At 42.9% G+C, this 23,527-nt stretch overlaps 1 protein-coding gene across 1 annotated transcript; it reads right to left on the bottom strand.

Moving 5' to 3' along the window:
• Positions 1–1,616: 1,616 nt before the first annotated feature.
• Positions 1,617–22,248, bottom strand: GDI1 (GDP dissociation inhibitor 1). The gene is made up of 11 exons (XM_032212040.1): positions 22,151–22,248; positions 17,589–17,696; positions 14,634–14,733; positions 13,543–13,677; positions 11,795–11,993; positions 10,529–10,660; positions 9,487–9,586; positions 5,983–6,154; positions 4,894–5,038; positions 3,981–4,035; positions 1,617–3,719 (listed from the first exon to the last, which is right to left on the bottom strand). Exons 1-11 carry the CDS (start codon positions 22,193–22,195, stop codon positions 3,567–3,569), a joined length of 1,344 nt encoding a protein of 447 aa, XP_032067931.1. The 5' UTR covers positions 22,196–22,248; the 3' UTR covers positions 1,617–3,566.
• Between the last annotated feature and the right edge of the window lie 1,279 nt (positions 22,249–23,527).

Here is a 23,527-nt window from a genome sequence, read left to right as displayed (position 1 = left end):
TGACTCTGTAAACCGCTTAGAGAGGGCTGAAAGCCCTATGAAGCGGTATATAAGTCTAACTGCTATTGCTATTGCTATAGGAAACCAAATCTACTGTCAGGATGGGATACCTGAGGATAACTCAGCTTTCTCTCTCACTCACACAAACACTCCCAATCTCTCCAGTTGATAATGTATGTAAGCTTGTTTTCTGGATTTGAAGCTTGCCAATCCTGTGTGTGAAACTCAAATTGAAAGCGATCCCGCTAAGGAGAAAGGCGAAATCGGCGCCACTCACTTTTTGAAAAACTGCACTTCGAAATCATTGCAACGAAACAAACTCTTTTTATCATTTTGTACTCACGCGTACTAATTGACAAGCTAGGTCATGTTTATGAAGCGTGGCTTAGCAGGATACACCAACCTGGTGAATTGTAGATTGATAAGCTACCCTATAGGGTATGTGTGGAGGAAGTTATGAACTCCAATTAGGAATGAGCAGTGACAGATAGTTTGAATTTTCCTTATTAAAAAGGTGGGATTATCATCATGGCTTCAACTGTGCATTTATTGGCCAAAAGGGATAAAGAAAAATAATTTAAAGAAGCTGGACTGACAGCATTGAATAGTCTTCTCGTATTCTTGTTTGCAATATGGATGAATGTATTCTAATGATCCTTAAATGAGATGTTATGTTGTCATTATTTGCAAGCATGTCAGTTGGGAAGAATGTTTCCTGGTTTCCTTTATATTATTTATTTGAACTTTCTTTGCACTGATTGCTGATCGAAATTGTTTGAAATATTCCTCCTTTGCTGCATTAGGTACTGAATGTTCAACTTGCCCATATGATGCCAAATTAAAATATACAGAAGTGATACACATTCACCATTTTAATTGATCAATAGAAAGTTGACATTTTAAAGTTTAATGTCTGAAAGAATCTGATTTACCTCAGCGGCTACTTTTGTGCCAGTTGTACATTCAAAAACCGGCACCAAATATTTTCAGAGGGCAGTTATTTAAATTTAACTGAAATAATCACTAAAGCTAGATTTAAGAGATTTCTTTTTCACATTTTTTAATGTATAGCAGAAGCACTGTGCCAGATGAAGGAAAATCTAACCCATAAATACAGAGCATCTTTCAAGACAAGAGATGCATTATTAAGTAAATATGTCACCTTCAGCTGTTTTTTTTTTCATGAATAAAGATGATATTCAGTAGAAGTCACCTTGAAATGCCTCCCTGGTCATTTTATTTACTACTAGCCATGTTTTACAACTGTATAGCTAGAGGAGGGAAGAATAATTACAGGAAAAGGGCTTAAAATTATAGGAGGGATCTGCAGGAAAAGTAGAATTTCAAGATTCTATTTTTAAAGGAGAACCAGGCAAAGAAAATGTTAAGAACTACATCCAGTGTTGATTCACAACTGGAACGCTAGCCTTGCCTCCATACACACTTGGAAAAAGATATACCAGTAAATCAATTAGGCTAAAAGACATGGGATGGTTGAAACAGTGGCAGTTCTAATTTGATATGAAAACAACTAACACAACCGTAGTAACCTTATTAGTTATAGAGTACTAAGGCATTAAATACAAAACAGAATTGAGATTTCCCCCCCCCCCCCAAATCCCCTTCTAAACTTTTGGCCCTTGGAAAATGGATGCAGTATGACTAGTCCTTCAATTCTTCTAAGCCAGCGTGGTTCAAGCACAATTTCCAATACTTTGGCATAGGGAAAATGAGGAGATCCGGCTATACAAATCTGTATAGACTCCCACGCTGTCTTGTTCTTAGCATCACTTTCTTGCCTCAAGACTTCAACAGTAACAAAGGTGCATTATCTGACAGTCTGAAGTCAGAATCAGCTATGCAAAACGGTACATTTTATCATTCAAAGCTCTCTGTATATTATACTGCCACGCCTTCAGAAAAGTTTTCATAGCCAAACTGAGGTGCTTCTCTTGAATTATTTTCAAAAAATCTTTCTTCCCTTTCCTGAATTCAGTGCTGTCTCTTTTCCTCTTATTAGTGTGAGTTAAGCCTGAACTTTATTCCCCTGCTCCACCCTTCCTCGTCCCTCCTCTGCAGCAATGGTTACCAGACAAGAGCCAGAGATAGACTAAGTGAATTTATTATCTTGAGACAACTGAGCAGTTGTGGGGTGGAGAGAGCTGACCCCTCACATTCCCCTAGAGTTACAGACAGATTGTTAACCAGAACGCTGGCTTCAGAAGGAAGGCAGGCTCTAACGCAGGACAGGCCCCAGGCCATTGTACTCATGCCCCAGCCTAACCCCCCCACCCAAACCTCATTAATTGTCAGAAGTGCCAACAAATAATTAACCTGCTTCATTAATAAGTTACAATAAGTTACAGCAGGTGGCAGCAAGTGGAAAGGGACAGAATCGTCTCCCTGTCCCTATATCCAGCACACAAGAGAGACATACACACGTACAAATACAAATCTTCTCACGCTTGAGGCTAAAGAAACTAAAAGGGATTGAGGGGAACAAAATGGATGCAAGACAAACAGAGAGGCCCGTGGGAATCTCAAGTGCAAGGTGTGGGGTGGGGGGTGGGGGGACATGGGACCAGCTGCAAAGGCAGCATGTATAGAAGAGATGGTTCAGAATGGCTCTTTATGCCCCCACATCCTCACACAATCACGGTCTCCTCTCAAAACAGAGGAACGCAGCTTCACATCATGGATCAGGGGAAATGGCAAAAATGAGGAAAGACGGATTATACATATGGCAAAGATAGGGTCCCAGATGGTCCTTTGCAAGTTAAGCAGCAAATCGATTCACTATACACAGGAAGGGTGGGGGGGAAACGTGACGCTCAGAGGAGTTAAGAGGGGCACAGATGGCAGAGATGAGAACACCCAGCAAATGGAAGAGAAACCGGGGGGGGGGGGGAGAGACTGAAGAAAGGTGAGCAGATGGTAACAGTTGGAGATCAATAGCAAGAATTAAGGCCAAAATATATGTTACATGCATGCTTTTAAAACCCAGTGGCTGTTTTTCTCTTCCTCGGTTAGAATAGACTAGTGATGGAGCAACCTACAATGGAAATTAGATGTGCTTAATTCTGCCTTTCCTTATTATATTTATGGAAACCACAGGGAGAAAAAAGTTGCAACAGAAAAGTAGGCAGAATTTCCTGTCCCCAAAGGTACTTTTTCCTAGGAGGGGGGGGGGAGAACTCAATTCCAGGCAATTGTACATAATCTGCACCCAAATCCCTACAGGCACTGGAAAAACTGGAAGAGGCTTGTCTTCAGAGGACTGAGATTGCATTAACTTGATCCAACCTCAGTCCCGGAGAGAGGGTTACCTTGTTGTGTGCAACACCCCCCCCAAACAAACAAAAACAAATCAGCAAGGGGGGGAGGGGAAGGAAAATTATTCTATATTTTGCCCATGGAAATAAATTACTAGACATCTGGCATAGCCTGAATGAGGATCTGGAGGAAGAGCCAATCTCAGTGGGGTGTGGGAATTAAGCCAGTCCCTAGCTGCGAATGTGGTCCCTTACATGGGAAAAACCCAGGGAGGGGGAGGGTTTAGGAAATGGTCACTGCTCATTCTCGCCAAAGACATCGTTTTGGCGCCGTTTCATGCTTTCAAAATCAAATGGAGCCCCAGCCATGCGCCGGTAAATGTCTTTGATGTCATCACATGTTGTCTCAAAGTGGGTGGTGGCATCATACGATCGCGAACAGAATATCTGCGAGAGGAAAACAGGGAAACAAAATACAAGTTCACAGACTGGAGTCAATGGGGAAAGGGAAAAAAGGGGCAAGATCCAGAACCAATCCTGGAAAAATACGCTCTAAAAGAGGGGGTCTCCAAACTTGGAAACTTTAAGACTCATGGACTTCAATTCCCAGAATCTCTAGCCAGCTGGCTGGGGAATTCTGGGAGTTGAAGTCCACACGTTTGGAGGACCCCTGCTCTAAAACAATTCAGAAAACCTGAGAAATCTCACCTGACTTTCAGTTCCATCATCAGTGGGTTCATATATATCACTGATGGCCACAAACCTGGCAAGGAAAGAAAAATGTTTAAAACCATTTCAATTAAAGAAGTTAAAAATCAATGGAACAAGTTGCTATGGAGACATTTATGTTCTTACTCCCGATTCTAATCACACTAATATAATTTACAGATGCAGCAACCAGCCAACCACAATCATTGGCCACTCATCAGCGCTGATTCTTTTTTCAAACCATTTTTGAGACCCATTATTTGGCCTTTAGCTTCAAATATTTTCCCAGCCCAAATTCCACTACCACTATCATACCTCACAATATCCATCAGAACCTCTGTCATTCTAGCCATTCTGGGACCTGACATAAACCTATTTTTATAATCTGTTCCTCATTATGCGCTTGATGTTTATTATACCATCATCCATTCTTTGTTAAATTCTTTTTCTCTTCCAAAAATACAGTATTCAGCAATCTGTAGAATTCATACGAGGCAATGTCCCACTCGTGGAAAATTACTGTGCGTGGTTGATGAATTACACTACACCCTTTCTTTCTGTCATGTGTGATTTTCTTCCATGGATGGAACCATCTAAAATGGTAAAATTACAGGCTCACCACATCTGGCTGCTGTTCATGAGACTCAATTCATTTCTTCTTTAACTCCTGCTCGCTATATTTCAAAAATTTGCAGCTCTTTTCCTTAGGCTTTCATTCTTAAGCAAAGCTGGAAAGCGTCTCTCAGGAATGTCCATGTTTAGCAACTCTTAATAAATTTCAGCTGTGCCCTAGTGTACTTCTCTCACCTTGAGACTCCTTAATACATATACAGTACATATTATCTTTAAGATTGTGGATTGTCAAGAGTAGCATTGGACCAATTGTCATCACAATCAACCCAGAATCACTCACTTTTGGTCAATAGGCTCAAGCAGTTCGAGAGCTGGCTGCACTTCATTCTCAGGAGAATCTGTCTCTACAGTAGTACTGACAATAGCGATGTACTTGCCCTGGGCAGCCACATTGTGGGCAGAGGAAATGAGGCAGACATAGATATCTGGGATTGGGGAATGAAGAAAAGAAGTTAGGATTGTTGAATTCTCCCAAATCTATACTGCTCCCTATATCCAGAAGCTGATCTCAAACTCCGAGGAACTGCCGTCAGTCAGTGTGTAGTAGACAATATGGAATTAAATGGATGAGTCCACCAACTTGGTACCAAAAAAACCTTCTTGCACCCTAAAATAAGTATCTGGATTCCCACCTTCATGAAGCCCACCCTATTTCACATAGTTACTGCGTAATTAAAGGACATAAAAAGAATACTAGATGTGTGGTACTACATTCTGCAAAATAGCCCAAAGCATAATATATTCATTGTTGTGGCCCGGCAGGAGCCGTTGGAGCTGCCACCAGACTCCGACAGCGAGGGGTCTTATGAGTTGGCCCTGGAGGATATGGAGGACCCTGGACAAGGTTTCAACTCCGAGCAGGGCGCAGAGAGACTGGTTGGTCACCAGGTGGCGCCTGAGCCTTGGATCAGTGGGGAGGAGACAAGAGAGAGTGATCCAGAAACCACCTGTGAGTTGTTCCGGGATGCACGCCATCAAAGGGCTACTTGGCGTCAAGAACAACTATGCAATTACAGGAGGTAATTACGCTCAGCTGATGCTCATTAAGATCCTCTCCTGATTATAAAAGAGACTGCTTGTGCCACGCCCTTCTTGCAGAAGTTAACGTTAGGGACTAACGAGGAACAAACTTGGCAGGCTGGATTGCTGCCAGAGTTTCTTTGCATTGCTGCCAAGGTTTGTAGGACTTGCTGCCAGAGTGCTTATCTCTTTGTTTATGTGGCTTTCAGCCAATGAGAGTCTGGACTGATTAAAAAACATTCTCATTTACTTTTGTTTCGGCTTTCGTTCCTGGACGGAGGAGGGGAGGGGGGGTCAGAACAATTCATTATTCCCATATCTCTGAAATCCCATATCAATATACCCTCACCAGATTTGCGTCCCACTTGATTTTGGGGAATGATGATTTGACAGGAATTAGCATCACTGGTGCCACGGATAGGATGACTCAGAATACAGATGATGCGGACCACTTTTCCAGCTGGGCGCACTCTATCTGTCACATAGCTGGGATCACAGATCAACTGTTTGCAGCGTGCCACCTGAAGGGAGAATCGGCATCAGCAAAAGGAAAATGTTGGATTCACCAGTTCTTCCCTGCGCATGAACTCCCAGCCTCCTTCAGCGCAGTGTTCTCTAGAAGTACAGAGGCTGAGAATTCTACCAACACATTTGGAAGGTGCCAGGTTGAAGAATGTGGACCTAAATGCAGAATCCTAAATGTTTAATTCAGAAATTTTGTAGCAGTGTAGACGAAATACTGTATCTTCACACAACTGCATATAAATTGACCTTGATACTATGTGTATTTTCATGCCTGCCGAAATGTTCGCAATGAAAGAGCTGTTGTATTTATTGAGGGGGGGAAAGCAAAACCTGTTGGAAACATAACTGACTATTTGAGGTTTTTAAAAACTGTTTTTACGCTCATGTTTTCATTTGATCCTCTCCCTCTTTGGGTGAAGATTTTCATGTTTCAATCCTTTTCAACTAGATCAGCATTCATACAGGATTAGATGACTTATGTGGGAATGACTGAATGAAAAGTAATTTAGGGTTAGGGTTAGGGTTAGTCAGGAGTAGCACAAGAAAATGAGGAATGTTAAGAAACCAGAAGAGGGCTTCTGTAGCTCTTGAAACAAAAGCAGAAACACTTGTAGGGGAGAACTCAGCTTCACTACTGACACCAAAGTTTCTCCAAACCTCTCCCAGTCTTCTCCTAGCAAGCTTAACTCAAGGAAGCAGGAACAAAAGCCAACAACAAGAAGGAAGGAGTACTGACAATGATGCTAAATCAGGAAGGCTGTCACTGTCTTCTTCATGTTTCCAAGGGCCAGCATATACTTAAGAGCCGAGGTGGCGCAGTGGTTAGGGTGCAGTACTGCAGGCCACTTCAGCTGACTGTTATCTGCAGTTCAGCGGTTCAAATCTCACCGGCTCAAGGTTGACTCAGCCTTCCATCCTTCCGAGGTGGGTAAAATGAGGACCCGGATTGTTGTTGGGGGCGATATGCTGACTCTGTAAACCGCTTAGAGAGGGCTGAAAGCCCTATGAAGCGGTATATAAGTCTAACTGCTATTGCTATTGCTATTACAGATGGATGTTGTGTCAAGAGAAGGTGTTGAGTCAAAAGGCTGGATTTTAAAAATTGCCAATTTCCCTCCCCACCTTTAATTTGCAGGTTGGGGAAAGACCATATGCACCAACTCGTGACCCGACAAATGCGCGCCCAACAAAACCGCCGTGACAAAACGGCGACATTGAAAGCGCACCCACTAAAGCAAGCCGACAAAAGCGCGATTAGGGTTTTTAGGTTGGGATTAGGGTTAGGGTAAGGGTTGTTAACGTTGTTACCATTGTTTTCGATGGCACGCTTTTGTGGGCGCGCTTTTGACGTCACCGTTTTGTCATGGCGGTTTTGTCGGGCGCGCATTTGTCGGTGAACTGTACCAACTTCAGTGTGGCTTTTAGGGCACCAGCTGTTGCTTTTGATGCTTGCTCTGGTGCACTGCCTGGCGCAATGGAAAGAAGCAGCTAGCCATAAAGCTAATTGTTAAGAAACGTTCAAGAAAACCGTGGCACGACAAAACCACGAAGCCCTTATCCGTGGAGACATAAGCGCGTCGCTAAAGCTGCGACGTCATCACCGCCGCGACAACAGCGCGGCAACAGAAGGACGCTTTAAAACGGCACTGCGGCAGAAAGCCGATTTCAATTAAGGTAAGAGTTAGGATTAGGTTTAGGGGTTAGGTTTAGGGTTAGGGTTAGGGTTAGGGTTAGGTTTAGGGTACTGAGTGCTTGGGAAAGTGCGGATTTGCCCTCCGCGATTATGTCATCGCGGTAGGGTCGCGTTTTTCCTTAGCGTTTCGAACGGCGCAAATTAGTCTTCGCGCTTATGTCTCCGCGGATAAGGGCTTCGCGGATTTGTGGTGGAACCCAAGAAAACAGAGCACTGATAAGGAAGTTCCCTTGTTCTAAAAACACCTCGTGCTACAAATTCAAAGCCTGTGGGGGAAAAATGGTTAAGTAAAAAGATATCTCCTTTCCTCTTGTTTGAGGGTTAGGGAAGCCAAGAGCAGATGGGGTTTTACAGCTCTGTGTTAACAGTCAGCAGAAACCCATAGCTTTCTGAATTCCATGTTGTTAATAACTGATTTGGACCCATGCTCCAGGAATGCTTTCATTGAACATGCAGACATTTTCACTGAGATCCTATTATCAGCAATTTTATGAAAGTTCTGCTCTTCTAGTCTTTGTACTGTCCATGTTTTATTGAGTAACTCGGCATGGGAGGATACATGAAGTGCAATAAATAGCAAAAGAAACCTCAACTTCCTCTATAATACACTGAAAAGGGCGTAGGATAGAGAAAATGAAAGCACTGGTATTGAAACTAAATATCTGAGCATAAAGTTACCCTGTTTCCCTGAAAATAAGACCTCCCCAGATAATAAGCCCAATTGAGCTTTTGAGCGCATGGGCTAAAATAAGCCCTCCCCCAAATGTAAGACCTCCCCGAAATATTGCAACACAGCAGCAGCCATGAGGCAACATCACTCGCCATCTCCTGCACCTCAAAAATAATAAGATCTTCCCAAAACTAAGGCCAAGCACTTATTTTGGGGGGGCAAAAGAAAATAAGACAGGGTCTTAAGACCCTTATCCCCTTAGTTTTGGGCAGGGGTGGGTTGCTAATCCCGTTCCAACCGGTTCGGTTGGAACGGGGGCGTCGTCGTCCTCGTGCATGCGCGCAGTTCACGCATGCGTCTTAGCCCCTGCGTGATGCTCCAGCTGCTCACGGAGAATCGCACAGGCGCTGTATGTGCCATCCAGCTGCTCGCGGAGAATCGCGCAGGCGCTGTATGTGCCATGCGCCTGCGTGGAAGCGCAGAAGCCTTCAAAGACCGGTAAGGAGCGCGGGTGGGCGGGTGGGCCCTTCGCCGTTCCCGGAAGTTACTTACTTCCGGGTTCGCTGACCAACTGGTTCGCGGGGACCGCCGTGAACCGGTTGAAACCCACCCCTGGTTTTGGGGAAACACAGTATGTTTTCCACAATTCTTTTTTAAATACTCAGGCCTGATTTTATTGTCACAACTGAGAGTCAAGAAAGAAGAATTCCCCATTCCAACTGCTCCCAGTCACTGCTATCAGTCAATATTGACCAGTTTAAGATTAACATGATGGACTTTAATAAGAAAGAATAGCCTCTAAATGGAGTTAGGTAGCAAAAGTTCTTAAAGCAGAAAGTACTGCTTACATCATGGATGTAATTTTCAAAGACATTCTATTTCAGGAATCATCTTCCCTACATAATTTACCTTAGCAGCAGTTTTATGGCCCTTAACCAAATGGAATGAAAATGCCAACTGCTCACCTCTCCTTCCGATTTGACTCCGATGACCTTGCCACCTTCCATGACAATCTCATCCACTGGTTTGTTGAGCATGTAGGTGCCACCATAGATAGCGCTGAGCCTGGTGGCATGAAGTGAAAGAATGGGTGAAGGGCGCTGGGCAGACCATGACCTCCACCACCCCTGTCACCAAAGGCACATTTTGGCAAATAGCTGTCAAACCTGGGCTGTGCCAAAGGCATGCAAGAATTATACTAAGGGGCTTTATTGCTTTTTTTCAATAGAATTTAGCTCCCCCCTCCTCATATAAAATTAAATCAATTTTCTTGAAGTCCTGAAGTGTATAGAGTAAGACTATGCTCACTGGGAATTCAAAGGCATTGTAGTCCAAATATATTTGGAGAGTGCCAGGCTAGAAAAATATTGATATAAAATGGCTTTTTCTTTTTAATGTATCTTATCTTCTGCTCCCAAAGGTGCTTCTCCAACAACCAACTTTCTTGGCAACCGAGAAAGTCCAGTTGCCTGTTGGAAAAGCACTCTTAATCTCCGCAGACATTTACCTTCCAGGGCCGGTTCTACCACAAAACCGCGGACGACAAAATCGCGGTCGACGAAAGTGCGTATGTGACGTCATCACAGCGCGACGAAAAAGATCGAAAAATGTGAAATTAAAGCGAAAACCTTCCCCTAACCCCCCTAACCTAACCCTAAACCTAACCCTTAACCTAACCCTAAACCTAACCCTTAACGTAACGAAAAACCTAACGCTAACCCTTAACCTAACGCTAAACGTAATGCTAACTCTCTAACCCTAACCCTAACCCTTAACCTAACCCTAACCCTTAACCTAACCCTTACCTTTATGTGAATCGGCTTGCTGTAATTTAATTTTTATTTCAATTTTTCGATCTTTTTCGTCGCGCTGTGATGACGTCACATACGCGATTTCGTCGACCACGCTTTTGTGGAACGCGCTTTTGACGGGTCACGCCAGGGCCAAGAATAGAATCAGAAGCAAAAGCTGCCTCATGTTGTTGACTGTCCATGAGGCATAGCGTACCTGGCAAATCCCTGGGGAAGCTCACCCAGGCCATACAGTGGGTAGAGATAGGGGCTCTTCCCATAGCGAGCCAGGGATTCACTGTAGAGTTTTATGCGATTGATGGTTTCCAAGCAAGGTTGATCCAAGTAGCTGTGAAAAGAGAGAACAAATAATGACATTCCTTCCCCAAAGAAAGGGGGAAATAAGGGGATTCCTGAGGAAAGAGTGAATGGTGTTGTTATAGGAAAATCATGAGTTCCCAGTGGTTACGGACTGCTTTACACACTGATATTTTTATGATTATTCTATTAATCCTGTATTTATATTATCTGGTATATTTTAATTGCCCAGTATCCGTGAAATGGGTGGCATAAAAATTTAATAAGCAAATAAATGCTGGGATCTGCTCAGACATTAATGATTAAAGAAACTGAAAGAAAGAGGAGAAAAAAAGAATTTTGCAGGGCATTTCTATAAACTCTCTCCTGAAAAGCCTTAAGTGAACTCCAAGTTCACTCTCAGCTGACCCAGCCATTCCCAGAAGAAATTAGATTAGATTAGATTAGATTTAGTTTATTTGTATGCCGCCCTTCTCCGGGAGGGACTCAGGGCGGCGAACAACTCAAAGGGAGGAAAAAAGGGAACATAAAACACAATACACGTAATTAAAATAAACAAGAATCATACAACCATACAAGTCGAGAGGGGAGGGAACTCATCAACCCCAGGCCTGCCGGCACAGCCAGGTTTTGACGGGTTTCCGGAAGGCCTGGAGAGAGGTGAGGGTCCGAATCTCCGCGGGGAGTTCGTTCCAAAGGGCCAGAGCTGCCACAGAGAAGGCCCTCCCCTGGGTAGTAGCCAGATGGCATTGGCTGGTGGACGGAACCCGGAGGAGGCCGACCCTGTGTGATCTAACAGGTCTTTGGGAGGTAATTGGCAGCAGGCGGTCTCTCAAGTACCCAGGTCCAATACCATGAAGGGCTTTATAAGTTACGACTAGCACTTTGAAGCGTATCCGGAGACTGATCGGTAGCCAGTGCAGCTCGCGGAGGATAGGTGTAACATGGGTGTACCGAGGTGCACCCACAATCGCTCGCGCGGCTGCATTCTGGACGAGTTGAAGTCTCCAAATACTCTTCAAGGGCTGCCCCATGTAGAGCGCATTGCAGTAGAAATGTGTATTAGAAGTGTGGGACCATAATCAGTGTGGTGCATGATCAAGATAAAGAGGCATGAAGATAAGTCAGCTGACTGCAAGAAGGCAAGCTATGATCCATCACTCACTCATCAGTGCGGTAGAGAGCCAGCGCATGGCCTGTGAAATCAATGACATCCTGGCCAAGGTCAAAGCGTCGGTAGACTTCGCGCATGGTAGTGACATGAGGATCCACTCCCTCCAAGGTCTTTGAATCATTCTCATCGAAGTTTGCCACAAACACCAAGAACTTGCGAAAGCGGCGTTTCTCAAACATGCCCATGAGATCTGTGACAGAATGAGAGTTAGAGATGGTGCATAGCAGGTTAAAGAGCTAAATAGAGCTTTTGCAGCCCTAGAATTTGCATAGAATAGAATGGAATGGGAATAGGAATAGAATTCTTTATTGGCCAAGTGTGATTGGACGCACAAGGAATTTGTCCGGTGTATGAGCTCTCACTGTACATAGAAGCAACAAGTGAGAAATCATGATGATAATCATAAAATACATTCATCATAAATCATAAGATACAACACTCAGTAATAATCATAGGATACTAAATAAGCAATCAATATAAATCATACTGAGATATTACAATAAAACAATTAATATAAATCGTAAGATACAAGCAACAAAGTTATAGTCGTAAGAAGATCATGCAAATGCACCATCTTCAAAGGAAGACAGAACACCTCTCTTCCTCCTTCAATCTTAAAGGTGGGTTATGGCATATCAGAACCATGTTTTTGAATCTGTACTCATATAAAGAGTAGCATCAGAACTCTACAATCTCAATACTTGAAATATGGCAAAAGGATTTATATTCAGAAAGGCAAGTATGGCCCTTATAAATATATGAATCTGCAAAATTTATGCTGCAAGGGATTAACTGTAAAAACATCATTAAAAAGACCCAAGTATCACCTGTAGAGAAAGTTGTATGGTGAAGCTCAGTTATAACCATGCTTCCTTACAACCTGTTAGCTCTATAGCTGATAATATTTGGACTAATCATTCCTGTATAGGTATAGATTTTACCATCCAAGGACACAGGTCCATTCCACTGACTTGGGAACAAAGAAAGAAAATGGATGGAGAGCACCTGGGTCTCCAGAAATGACCTTTCTTCAAATTCAAACCAAAAAAACGTATTCAAGTGGGGAAAAAAGTATGCTTTGGCTATCCAAAATCCTAAAAATATCATTCTATAATTTTGCCAATGCCATTATATATGGCACTGGTTAGAACCACTTCAGAATAAATTTGGTAGCACTTTGGCAGCTGCTTTATTTTTTTAAACAGGTCTATTATTGAATTGTAAAAAAGAATGCATAAAATAGAATATACCTTTTACAATGCTGAAAGCTAATAAATATGCAACTGAAATTTCCTATAATTTCAAACACATCAGATTTCGTGACCCGTCAAAACCGCGCTCGACTAAGCCGTGCCCGATTAAACCGCATCACTGACGTCATCAACAGGGCGACAACAGCGAGCGCGGAGAAAGAAGGGCGCTTTAAATAGCGCTTTGAAAGCAAGCCGATTCAACTTAAGGTAAGGGTTAGGTTAAGGGTTAGGGTTAGGTTAAGGGTTAGGATTAGCTTTAGGGTTAGGTTAAGGGTTAGGTTTAGGGTTAGGTTAAGGGTTAGGTTTAGGATTAGGTTTAGGGGGTTAGGTTTAGGTTTAGGGGTTAATTTTAGGTTTAGGGTTTACAGCGTGCTTCTGTCTCCGCGCTGTTGTCGCCCTGTTGATGACGTCTGCGACGCGGTTTAGTCGAGCGCGGTTTTGTGGTGGAACCTCAGATTTAGCCTTTATGAAACCAGGTTAACTTACTGGAAGCCAGTGCTTCTGTCTCTGTTGATGGCACTTTGTAAATCTTTCCTGCCTTGTAGACAAAGCTGCCTTCCACCACTTTGAAATCTAAGTAGCGTGTCACCTCTGTATACAGGAGCATCTTCACAAGCTGGCCTATATGGAAAATGATAAGAAAGATTTCTGAAACTCTTACACCAGCCTCCATTAGATCTTCCACACTGCCTGCAGGAGAGTGTAGAAGTAGGCAGGACTCAAATAATTTATAATAAATAAAATAAGTACCACTCAGTGAATGCAAAGAAATTGCAAACAAGAAATAAAAAACTTTAGTGCACATGGAAAATATGAGTTGAGCTATGAGTATACGAGACAAAGCTTCAAGGGCTGCTAAGCTGAGTGTGCACATTTACTCATTAGTGTAAATCAACAAAATGCCAAAAGTCCTGGCATTCTTTAGCAGCATACTTGTCCCAGTGCTTCAGCAGCATATATTCCCAGCAGTGGTGGGTTTCAAAAATTGTTGGAACCTTCTCTGTGGGTGTGGCCTCCTTTGTGGGAGTGGCTTGCCGCCCATGTGACCGGATATGAAGATGCCGACGACACTTGTCAGAACCACCTTAAATTACCTCACACACAGCACTGGCATGCATAAGAATATGATGTAAACTTGTTTTTTAAAAGGCATCTTTGGTTTGCGTTAAAACAACTTCAACACACGCAATGTTCTGATTGCACCACAAACGCAGTAGTCATCCTTCCCTTTCACAGAGGCACTCAGTTTTATAAATATGAGCATGATAGTGTAGAATAATCCTATCCAAGGACCAGTGCTGGGTTTCAAAAAATTTTGGAACCTCTTCTGTAGGTGTGGCCTGCTTTCCAAGTCCACTGGTGGAACTTCTTCTAACCGGTTCGGTAGATTTGACGAACCGGTTCTACCGAATAGGTGCGAACTGGTAGGAACCCACCTCTGATTCCCAGTGACTTAATATAGTGTGGGTTCTCTTGTGCAGTGATGTCCTTTGTTCCTTCATTACTATTCATATACAAGGAAAATATACCATATCTCTGGCTAGGTGACCAAAACATCTAAACAGAATGAGACTTACCATTGGCCATGAGAAATTTGGGGATCAGATCAACATTCCAGTCCCGGCCACGCCCCATGCATTCAGAGGGCCCCTCTGTAATTTCGAAGCGTTTGTAAAGCTGGCAATTGGGGAAAGGACAAAAGAAGCTTCAAAATATTGTACTTACAAGAGACATTTCCATTAGAACTTGCTCTACGAGCATAAGAGAGCCAGCTTTTACAGTGGTTAAGGCATCAAAGCTAAAACTTGGGGAGACCAAATTTTAGTCTTGCCTTAGGCATAAAGCCAGCTAGGTATCCTTGGTCAGTCGCCCTCTTAGCCCTGGTAGGGAAGCATTGGCAAATCACTTCTGAATAACCTTGGCATGAAAACTTCAGGAATATGTCCAAGCGGACCCTGAGAATCAGACACAATTGAATGGAAGAAATACTAGCATAACACAATACAGTCGTACCTCGGTACTCTTTAATTGGTTCTGGGAGGTGCGATGAGTACCATACAATTTTTCCCCATAAGAAATAATGTAGCAAGTCACAAGACAGTTGACATCAATAGGTCCTAGTTGGTGCCTGACTACCAAACAAAGGAGGAGTACTGGGACAAAGTTTTCTGAGTCAAAATGCATTAAGTACCAAATTCAATGAATTTCAAACCATTGAGTACCAAGGTACGACTGTATTATCAATGCCATCAAAATAAAGGAAGGAGCTGTAGCTCAGTTTTATTCACCGCACAGACTGCTTGTTACTTCTTTTGGAGCAGAACAGCAAAAAGGTTTGTCAATTCTCTAACAGGAGCTCACATGATAGGTATTAGAGCCTCATCACCCAAACTTATTTTATTATGACTTCCCAAGTTTCTTAGTGCAAATTATATATATGATTTTTACAACCCCTGGTAAGCCCCAATTATGGGAGGAAGCTAACTGCTTCCATCATCTGTCAATCGGCTCGTCACAAGAGTCCATCATGACAGAAACCCAATATTGTTGCCTTTGTTATATTTGTGTTTTTTTATTTGTGCTGATAAATAAATAAAGGGAGACTAGTATAGATCTATTTCAAGCTATTTAGCTCTCATCAGCTAGCCATACCCTTACTGGGATTTATATATATATTTGCACTAAGGTTAATACAACTGTTTAATATGTAATACAGCACAGGTTCAAATCCCAGTAAGGGTATGGCTAGTTGATGAGAGCTAAATAGCTTGCAATAGATCTATACTAGTCTCCCTTTATTTATTTATCAGCACAAATGCAACACAAATGTAACAAAGGCAACAGTAAAAATAATGGCTTTCTGTCGTGATGGTCTCTTGTGATGAGCCGATAGACAGAAAATGGAAGCAGTATGCTTCCTCCCATATTTGGGCATACCAGGGGTTGTGACACTAAATACATACCTATTTCCCTGGCTCAGCTGATAAAGGAGGAGAACCTTGTGGCTTAGTGGTTAATACAACAGTTTAATATGTAATACAGCACAGGTTCAAATCCCAGTAAGGGTATGGCTAGCTGATGAGAGCTAAATAGCTTGAAATAGATCTATACTAGTCTCCCTTTATTTATTTATCAGCACAAATATAACACACACACACACACACACACACATATATATATATATATATTGTTTGTTGCAATGTTCAAATTATTAGACATTTTTTAAAGACTGCTTTATTATTGTTCTAGGCAGCTTAACAAAATGAAGCAGCTTTTTAAAATAAATGCTTGATCTGAAGAGGCCCAGTGCTATTGTATCTTCTTTTAAATAACAGAGAATCATGTATACTTCCAGAAAGCCACATCAATTTTAACAGTATCTGTTCAAGTATAGTCTGAAATGTAACCACAAACAGTGTATATCTTCTGTACTATTTGCTGTTTGGTGCAAGGAGGCAAATTGCTGGGAGGCAGAAGCAGATTTTTTTTTCTCTTGTTTTCCTCCCCAAAAGCCAGCTGCGTCTTATACTTCGGAGCATCTTATACTCAGAAAAATATGGTAATGAACCATATATTAAGACACATATTATCAAGTGCCAAATTTTGTGCAAACAGAACTGCAAGTTGTTTAGCTGCTGTGATTCAATGTGTTGCCCAAGCCCAGCCTATAAAGATTGAACAAATTCTAGACCACGTGTGGCATTCAAACTTTTTTGCTGTAGCATCTAGATCACATCACAGAAAACGGGCAATGTATTTCCTTTTATTTTCCAGCAGAAAACTAAGGAGATAGATTGTGAAAAACCTTTGGATATGCTTAGTACATCTAAGCCCCACTTAGAACTGAGTGCATGGTGTGTTTTTAAATCTGTCTTTTCTTTTCTTCTCTCCTTTTTGATTTATTTGTATTGTTAGCCGCCCGGAGTCCTACGGGATTGGGCGGCATACAAATGTTATTAAACTTTAAACTTTTAAGCAGGAATGAAAAGGATACAAGGAAAATAACTGACTTTTTGAGGAAGTTCTGGTTTTCTTGCATGAAGTCAGGACCCTGGCTATGGAAAATAATCCAGTAATTGCACTGTAATGTGCAGTTTCCATATTCGGTGTTCAATCAACTTTCAATACAAATACAGGTAGTCCTCAACTTATGACATTTGTTTAGCAACCATTTGAACTTACAGTGGAACTAAAAAAAGGGACTTACAATCGGCCCTCACACAAATATTGCAGCATCCTTGCAAGTATGTGACCAAAATTCAGCTGCTTGGCAATCAGCATGTATTGCAATGTCCTGGGGGGGGGGGGTGTCACGCGATTGCCATTTGAGACCTTCCTAGGGGGATTCTGATAAGTTAATGGAGAAAGCTGGATTCGCTTAACCACCATATAATTTGCTTAATGTCTGCAGCAAAAAGATCATAAAATTGGGCATAACTCTTAATGACTCCGTCGCTTATTGAAGTCCTGGTCCCAAATGTGGTTATAAGTTGAGGACTACCTGTATGCACATGCAGAGGCTGGATCCTCACCTCCTCCAGGGGAGTAATCGATGAGCTCTCACCCCCGTAATATGGATTCCGGTCCATATGCAACACCTTCTTGCCATTCACAGACATGATACCCGAAAGGATACATTCCTAAGATAGAAAGTGAGTAGCATTATGCCTTCTCTACAATAAATTCAAATGTGCTGCTACTACATGGTCAGCTCCCGTGACCCATCAAAACTGCGCTCGACTAAGCCGCGCCCGATTAAACCGTGTCACTGACGTCATCAACAGGGCAACAACAGCCAGCGCGGAGAAAGAAGGGCGCTTTAAATAGCGCTTTGAAAGCAAGCTGATTCAACTTAAGGTAAGGGTTAGGTTTAGGGTTAGGTTTAGGGTTAGGTTAAGGGTTAGGTTTGGGGTTAGGTTAAGGGTTAGGGTTAGGGTTAGGTTAAGGGTTAGGGTTAGGGTTAGGTTTAGGGTTAGGTTTGGGGTTAGGTTAAGAGTTAGGTTTAGGATTAGGTTTAGGGGTTAATTTTAGGTTTAGGGTTTACAGCGTGCTTCTGTCTCCGCGCTGTTGTCGCCCTGTTGATGACGTCAGCGACGCGGTTTAGTCGGGCGCGGTTTAGTAATAAAAGTCCCCGAAGTGAAACATTAATGCATAAATAAGCATCTCATGAGTGCACTTGAGACTATTCTGTAGCCTCATGACCATCCCAATCTATTTCACAGGATTTCTCTAAGCATACATCCATATGTGTATGTGTGTTTATAAAAAGGAGGGCTGACCAGTAACAGATGCTGATATCAAAGTCTGAGATACTGATAAGAGCTTCACCATCCAGGATGTGTGGACAAAGATCTTGGAATTGTATTAATAGGTAACTGAAGCAGAACTGACTTGGTGCTTCCTGGTCTTGATCTGGAGTCAAAGGTTCAAGGTTTATTAAACGTGTATGCCGCCCTATTCCCGGAGGGACTCAGGGCGGCTAACAAACCAAGGGGAGGGAATAATACAACAAAAAAGCAAAAGACACACAAACAAAATACAGAAACAATTTTAAAACAGTCAACAGCCACACAATTCGAGTGGGGATGGGAACTCATCAGCCCCAGGCCTGTCGGAACAGCCAGGTTTTGACGGCTTTGCGGAAAGCCTGAAGGGTGGTGAGGGTCCGGATCTCCACGGGGAGATCATTCCAGAGGGCCGGAGCAGCCACAGAGAAGGCCCTCCTCCGGGTGGTCGACAATCGGCATTGGCCGGCGGATGGAATTCGGAGGAGGCCTAATCTGTGGGATCTAATAGGCCTTTGGGAGATAGATTAATGTTCTTTTGTCAGTCAGTATACAGCTTAGCAGGGCAGAGATTTAAGGCAAATCCTAAAGATAAGCTGAAGATGAATGTGCATGACTATAAACAAAAGGATTCTCTGTGTTGTGAAAATCAGAGCTTTACGTTATCAGTAATAGATCATCTTGGTAGACTTCCACATCATTCTGATTATATACTGACATTTACACATAAGTTCCACCAAGTCCATAAGTGGGATGTACACATACCAACTTACAAATTTTCTACATGATTTGTTAATCACCTATTATTTAAACTGTCTAAATTTACTTCTAGTAGAACAGTTTAGGCAACACACAGCATTCATATTGTTGCAATCATATGTAACTCTCTAAACACTAATTATAAATGGTACAAACATTACTAAATGTGTGCATGGGAACTATATCACTTCTCGTAAGTGATGTCTCACACATCCAAGAAGCTTCTGCATTTGTGCCTTCCTCAGCATCACTTGGGTCATCGATTCAAAGGTATCACATTCCTTATCACATTCCTCAATGCCTTCAAAAATGGCAGCGCTTCTAAAGTACTTGAAAAGTTCTTCAAGATTCAGGGAGTTATTGAGATATGTATCTGCCTTGAAATACCAATTTATAGCACAAGCACCAAGAATTGACCACAGGAATTTTTTATGACATTTTTACTATGTCACAAAATGTTTTATATTTTTATTTTCATAAAATGTTTTTTAAAAATTGCTAAATTTCAGTATCATGGGAATCTTGGATGCATTTTGTAAGATAGCCCATTTAAGGTACCTCGATTGAAAAAGTTTTGCCCTATGATGCACTGTTTTGCCCAGCTAAAGGTCACAGACACGAGAGTTTTAGTAGCATATCGATCATACTTCCTTGCAATAATAAATTGTACTTTGAATGCACAATTAGGAATGTATACGGAAAATCGGAGATTAGATCCTTGAACTAACACTTGTTAAGGATTCTTCTGAAAAATTTACTTCTAACAATGCACTGGAAGTGGGACAACGAGAGTTTTAGTAGTATATCGATCATACTTCCTTGCAATAATAAATTGTACTTTGAATGCACAATTAGGAATGTATACAGGGAATTGGAGATTAGATCCTTGAACTAACACTTGTTACGGATTCTTCTGAAAAAATTACTTATAACAATGCACTGGAAGTGGGACAACGCAGAGTAATCTTGGTACAAACACTGATATCAATTTGGTGTCATCAGTGAGTCACTGATTTAGGGAATTAAAGTCTGTAGAATGTATAGATGCAAACATCAAAGGAAGATTCAGGCTTTTTTTCTGCAAAAGAACCTTTCCATTGTTGATCTGCAATACAGGAATAGGCGCATTCTCTTATGAAGAGCCATTGCTTTGTGACAGATTACACATTCTAAATGTGAAATGTCACAAATTCAATCCCTGACATCTTCAAGTTGAGTTAGGAAACATTCCTGACTATTTAAAGCCCGGAGAAACTCTGCTATTAATGCAAACAGTTCTTAACCAATGTTTTGACTTGGTAAAAGACATATTTTCCTATGTTCCAGGGAAATGAGGAATCCTGCTTAAATGCTCATTAAAGGAAGGTAAGAGCCTTAGAAAGGTGTGCAATGGATCAACACTCCACCCCCCCTCCCCAATTACAAATGCATGGGAGCCACTGTGTGGTTAGGACAGATGGTGCTTTTATTCCAGCAACTGGAATGACAAGAATGATAGATCCAGAATAAGGGCTGGGTGTAATAAAATATAATATAGATCTAAGGGCTGTAATTATTTCATATTTTGGCAAAAGGAACGGAGAGAACACAAGATCTTTTAACACTGCAGAACAGTCGTACAACACTGCCCCACACATACACATTTTTCAAATTAAAAAAGCGAATGTAGAAGGCAAGAAAAACTGTCCTATGCTGAGTTTCAAAGGAAAAAAAAATTCCAATTTTGCCCAGTCTTACCAAAAGACCTCAAGCAATGGGAAAACAGTTAACTTACTAGAAACTAATTTGGTTCTACCAACATAGACAATTCAAAACATTCAGAGTGACAGAAAGAAGACCCAATGATGTAATGAGAATACTAGAATCTTGTAAGAAAAGAGAGAAAAGGGGGCTTACTGACATAATAAAGATAGTAGGAAAAAAACAATTTATGTATGTCAGAGATTTGAAGGGGGCGCTGCTAGTGAAACTCAATAGAAAAAGCATTTACAGTAGCATTTTCAAAAGTCAGAATGGGGAACAAACCATATAGATAGCTCAATATTAAATAAATTGTACAAGGAAGATGCATTATTTTGAGTTACATTGTGATAAACCTACATCTCCTGAAATGCTCAGGATGGGGCACATAATCCTGCACTGCAGAGCCTTCAATCTTGGCCACTGATGGGAGACAAGGATCACTGTTCCCATTGGGGGATTATAGGATCTGGGAGCAGGAAGTGTGTAACAGATCTACCAGAGATGGCAAAAGAACGCTTGGAAATCACGGTGATGCTAATCCTGCTTCCTCCTTCATTGAAGATATATGGACCAGACAATCACATAATTTCTGCAAGAGAAGCTTTTTTTTTTTTTTTTTTACAAAACGGCTCCTCCAAATTTATTGCCTGTATTAAAGATGCAACTAGGGTGCAACTTGGGGAACCAAATAAGAATATATGCTTAAGGGATTGAATGAGTAAATGAAGGATCCATGCAGTTGGTGCCTATCGTGTTTTTTTTTCCAGCTTTCGGAGAAGCGCTGATGGCGCCGGGTTGCATCAGAGGAGCTGCAATGGGGGCCAAACACACACACCATTCATTATGGAGCAGAGAACGGGATGAAATGTAGGGCTGGACAAAACGATTGCAATTCAGAAAGGGTGTCTGGTGTAAGAAGCATCCACAGACATCGAGGAATATAAGGGCAAATAAGGAGGGTACAGCGGCTGCAAGGAGACGCGCACAATAGCCCCCACTTCCCGCATCATCTATGCGCGTGATGGTGTGTTCGTGTGCCGAATATTGGATTTAGGGAAGCATCGCTGCATCCTTAAGAAACGGGGGTTTGGGGGAGCTTTCGTAAAGGCCGAGCTGCTTAATAAAGGGCAATGCAAGGATTCAAACCCCACCCGAACCTGGCAGGGCTGCTGATGACGGATGCAAGGATGCAGGAGCCGCAGGGAACGGAATGCAAAATTGCACGGAAGGGGGACCGAGGGATGGAAGAGGGCCGGGATGGGGGGAAGAGGAAGAGGAGCAGGGTAAGCGGCTCAAGAAGGACTCACGGTCAAGCCGGTGCCCAGCACGATCACGTCGTAGGCCTCGTCCATGGTGCCGGCTACAGAGCCGCCTCCCCCCGCCCCTCCCCGCGAGGAACCAAAGATAGACCGCGGCACTCGTATCCCCCCGCCTGGATCCCTCCGCCGGAAACGAGTCCCGTTCGAGGATCTCTCCGCCGCGGGGAACCGCCGCGGGGAACCGCCCCGGCGAACTTCGCTTTTGCCTTTAAGATGCCGTAGACGCCAAGCGAGACGAGAGATGGGGGTTCCTTTCCCCCCTCCCCAGAGTGTTCGCCTACGCTTTAAAGCAGGGAAAAAAGAAGTCCCGGAGTGCTGCTTGCTTGGGTGGGGAAAGAAAGGGGAGGGGGCTTGTAAATCGTGGGGCGCTGCCCCTCGTGTCGTCATGGCAACGCTTGGTGGCACCACCGACCCGATGTTGGAAGTAAATGGGATCCGGTCATTCTGAATAAAGGGAGGAAAAATAATTCCCCTCCCTCGGATGCAGCTCCCCTCTCCTCTCCTCTCCATCCCACCTTCAAGACTCCCGTCAGAAACCACCTAAATCTCTTTGCAGAGATTCCCAAGATGATTCCGCCAAGAAAAAGAGATCCGCGACGCGGAGGGGGAAGAAGGGCGGTAGCTGGACCCAACGCTGGTTGCATGTTAATGGGGGTCGGGGACTGCGGTTCACCTCGCTTCGGCTACTGGGCAAATATTTCCGTCAGTTACCAAGCTGCCTTCCACGCTCCAGCTGCATTCCCGATCCTCGCCGGCCATAGAATGGCTTTGGGTCGACTTAGCAATGTAGGACCGCAAGCTTTGTGCTACCAAGGAAGCCCCGTTGATTTGTTTTCATCTCAAGTACCTGAATCGTCTGGATGGGGAAAGGGGTTCAGACAGCAGGGCATATTTCTCTCTCTCGATTGCAATATGTAGTAAGGCAGAACTACTTTGACTTGGGGGAGACCGAGGATCCCATTTTGGATTGTAGAAAGCCAGCACCCACCCTCCAAAGGGAATGAAATATTTTGGGGAATATTAAAAAGGCAGGATAGAATATTCCCCCTAAAGGAGAAATTGGGGGGGGGGGGGTCTTAAGGGAGGCAGAAACCAATACCAGTCTCCCTGCCCCAGGCAGAAACCGAGGAGGCCAGCTTTTTCAGAAATGGAAATTTGGTAATCCATTCAGTAAGGCCAGGTCAGACAGAAACTCCAGATAAGCAATTACAGTAGGCAAGACAAGATTAGCTCAGACAAACACCTAGGATTTGCATTTCCCCTTTTGCCTATAGAGCCAGCAGCAGTGACTCCTATATTACCCCATAGAAATCAAAAAGGTATAATAATGAGAACTGCTGAAAAACAATTACTGCCAAGTGCCTT

This window comes from Thamnophis elegans, chromosome 2, assembly GCF_009769535.1.
Source record: "Thamnophis elegans isolate rThaEle1 chromosome 2, rThaEle1.pri, whole genome shotgun sequence".
Taxonomy (NCBI): Eukaryota; Metazoa; Chordata; class Lepidosauria; order Squamata; family Colubridae; genus Thamnophis; species Thamnophis elegans.
Note: the sequence above shows the minus strand (reverse complement) of the source record. Positions and strands in the feature narration are given on the sequence as shown.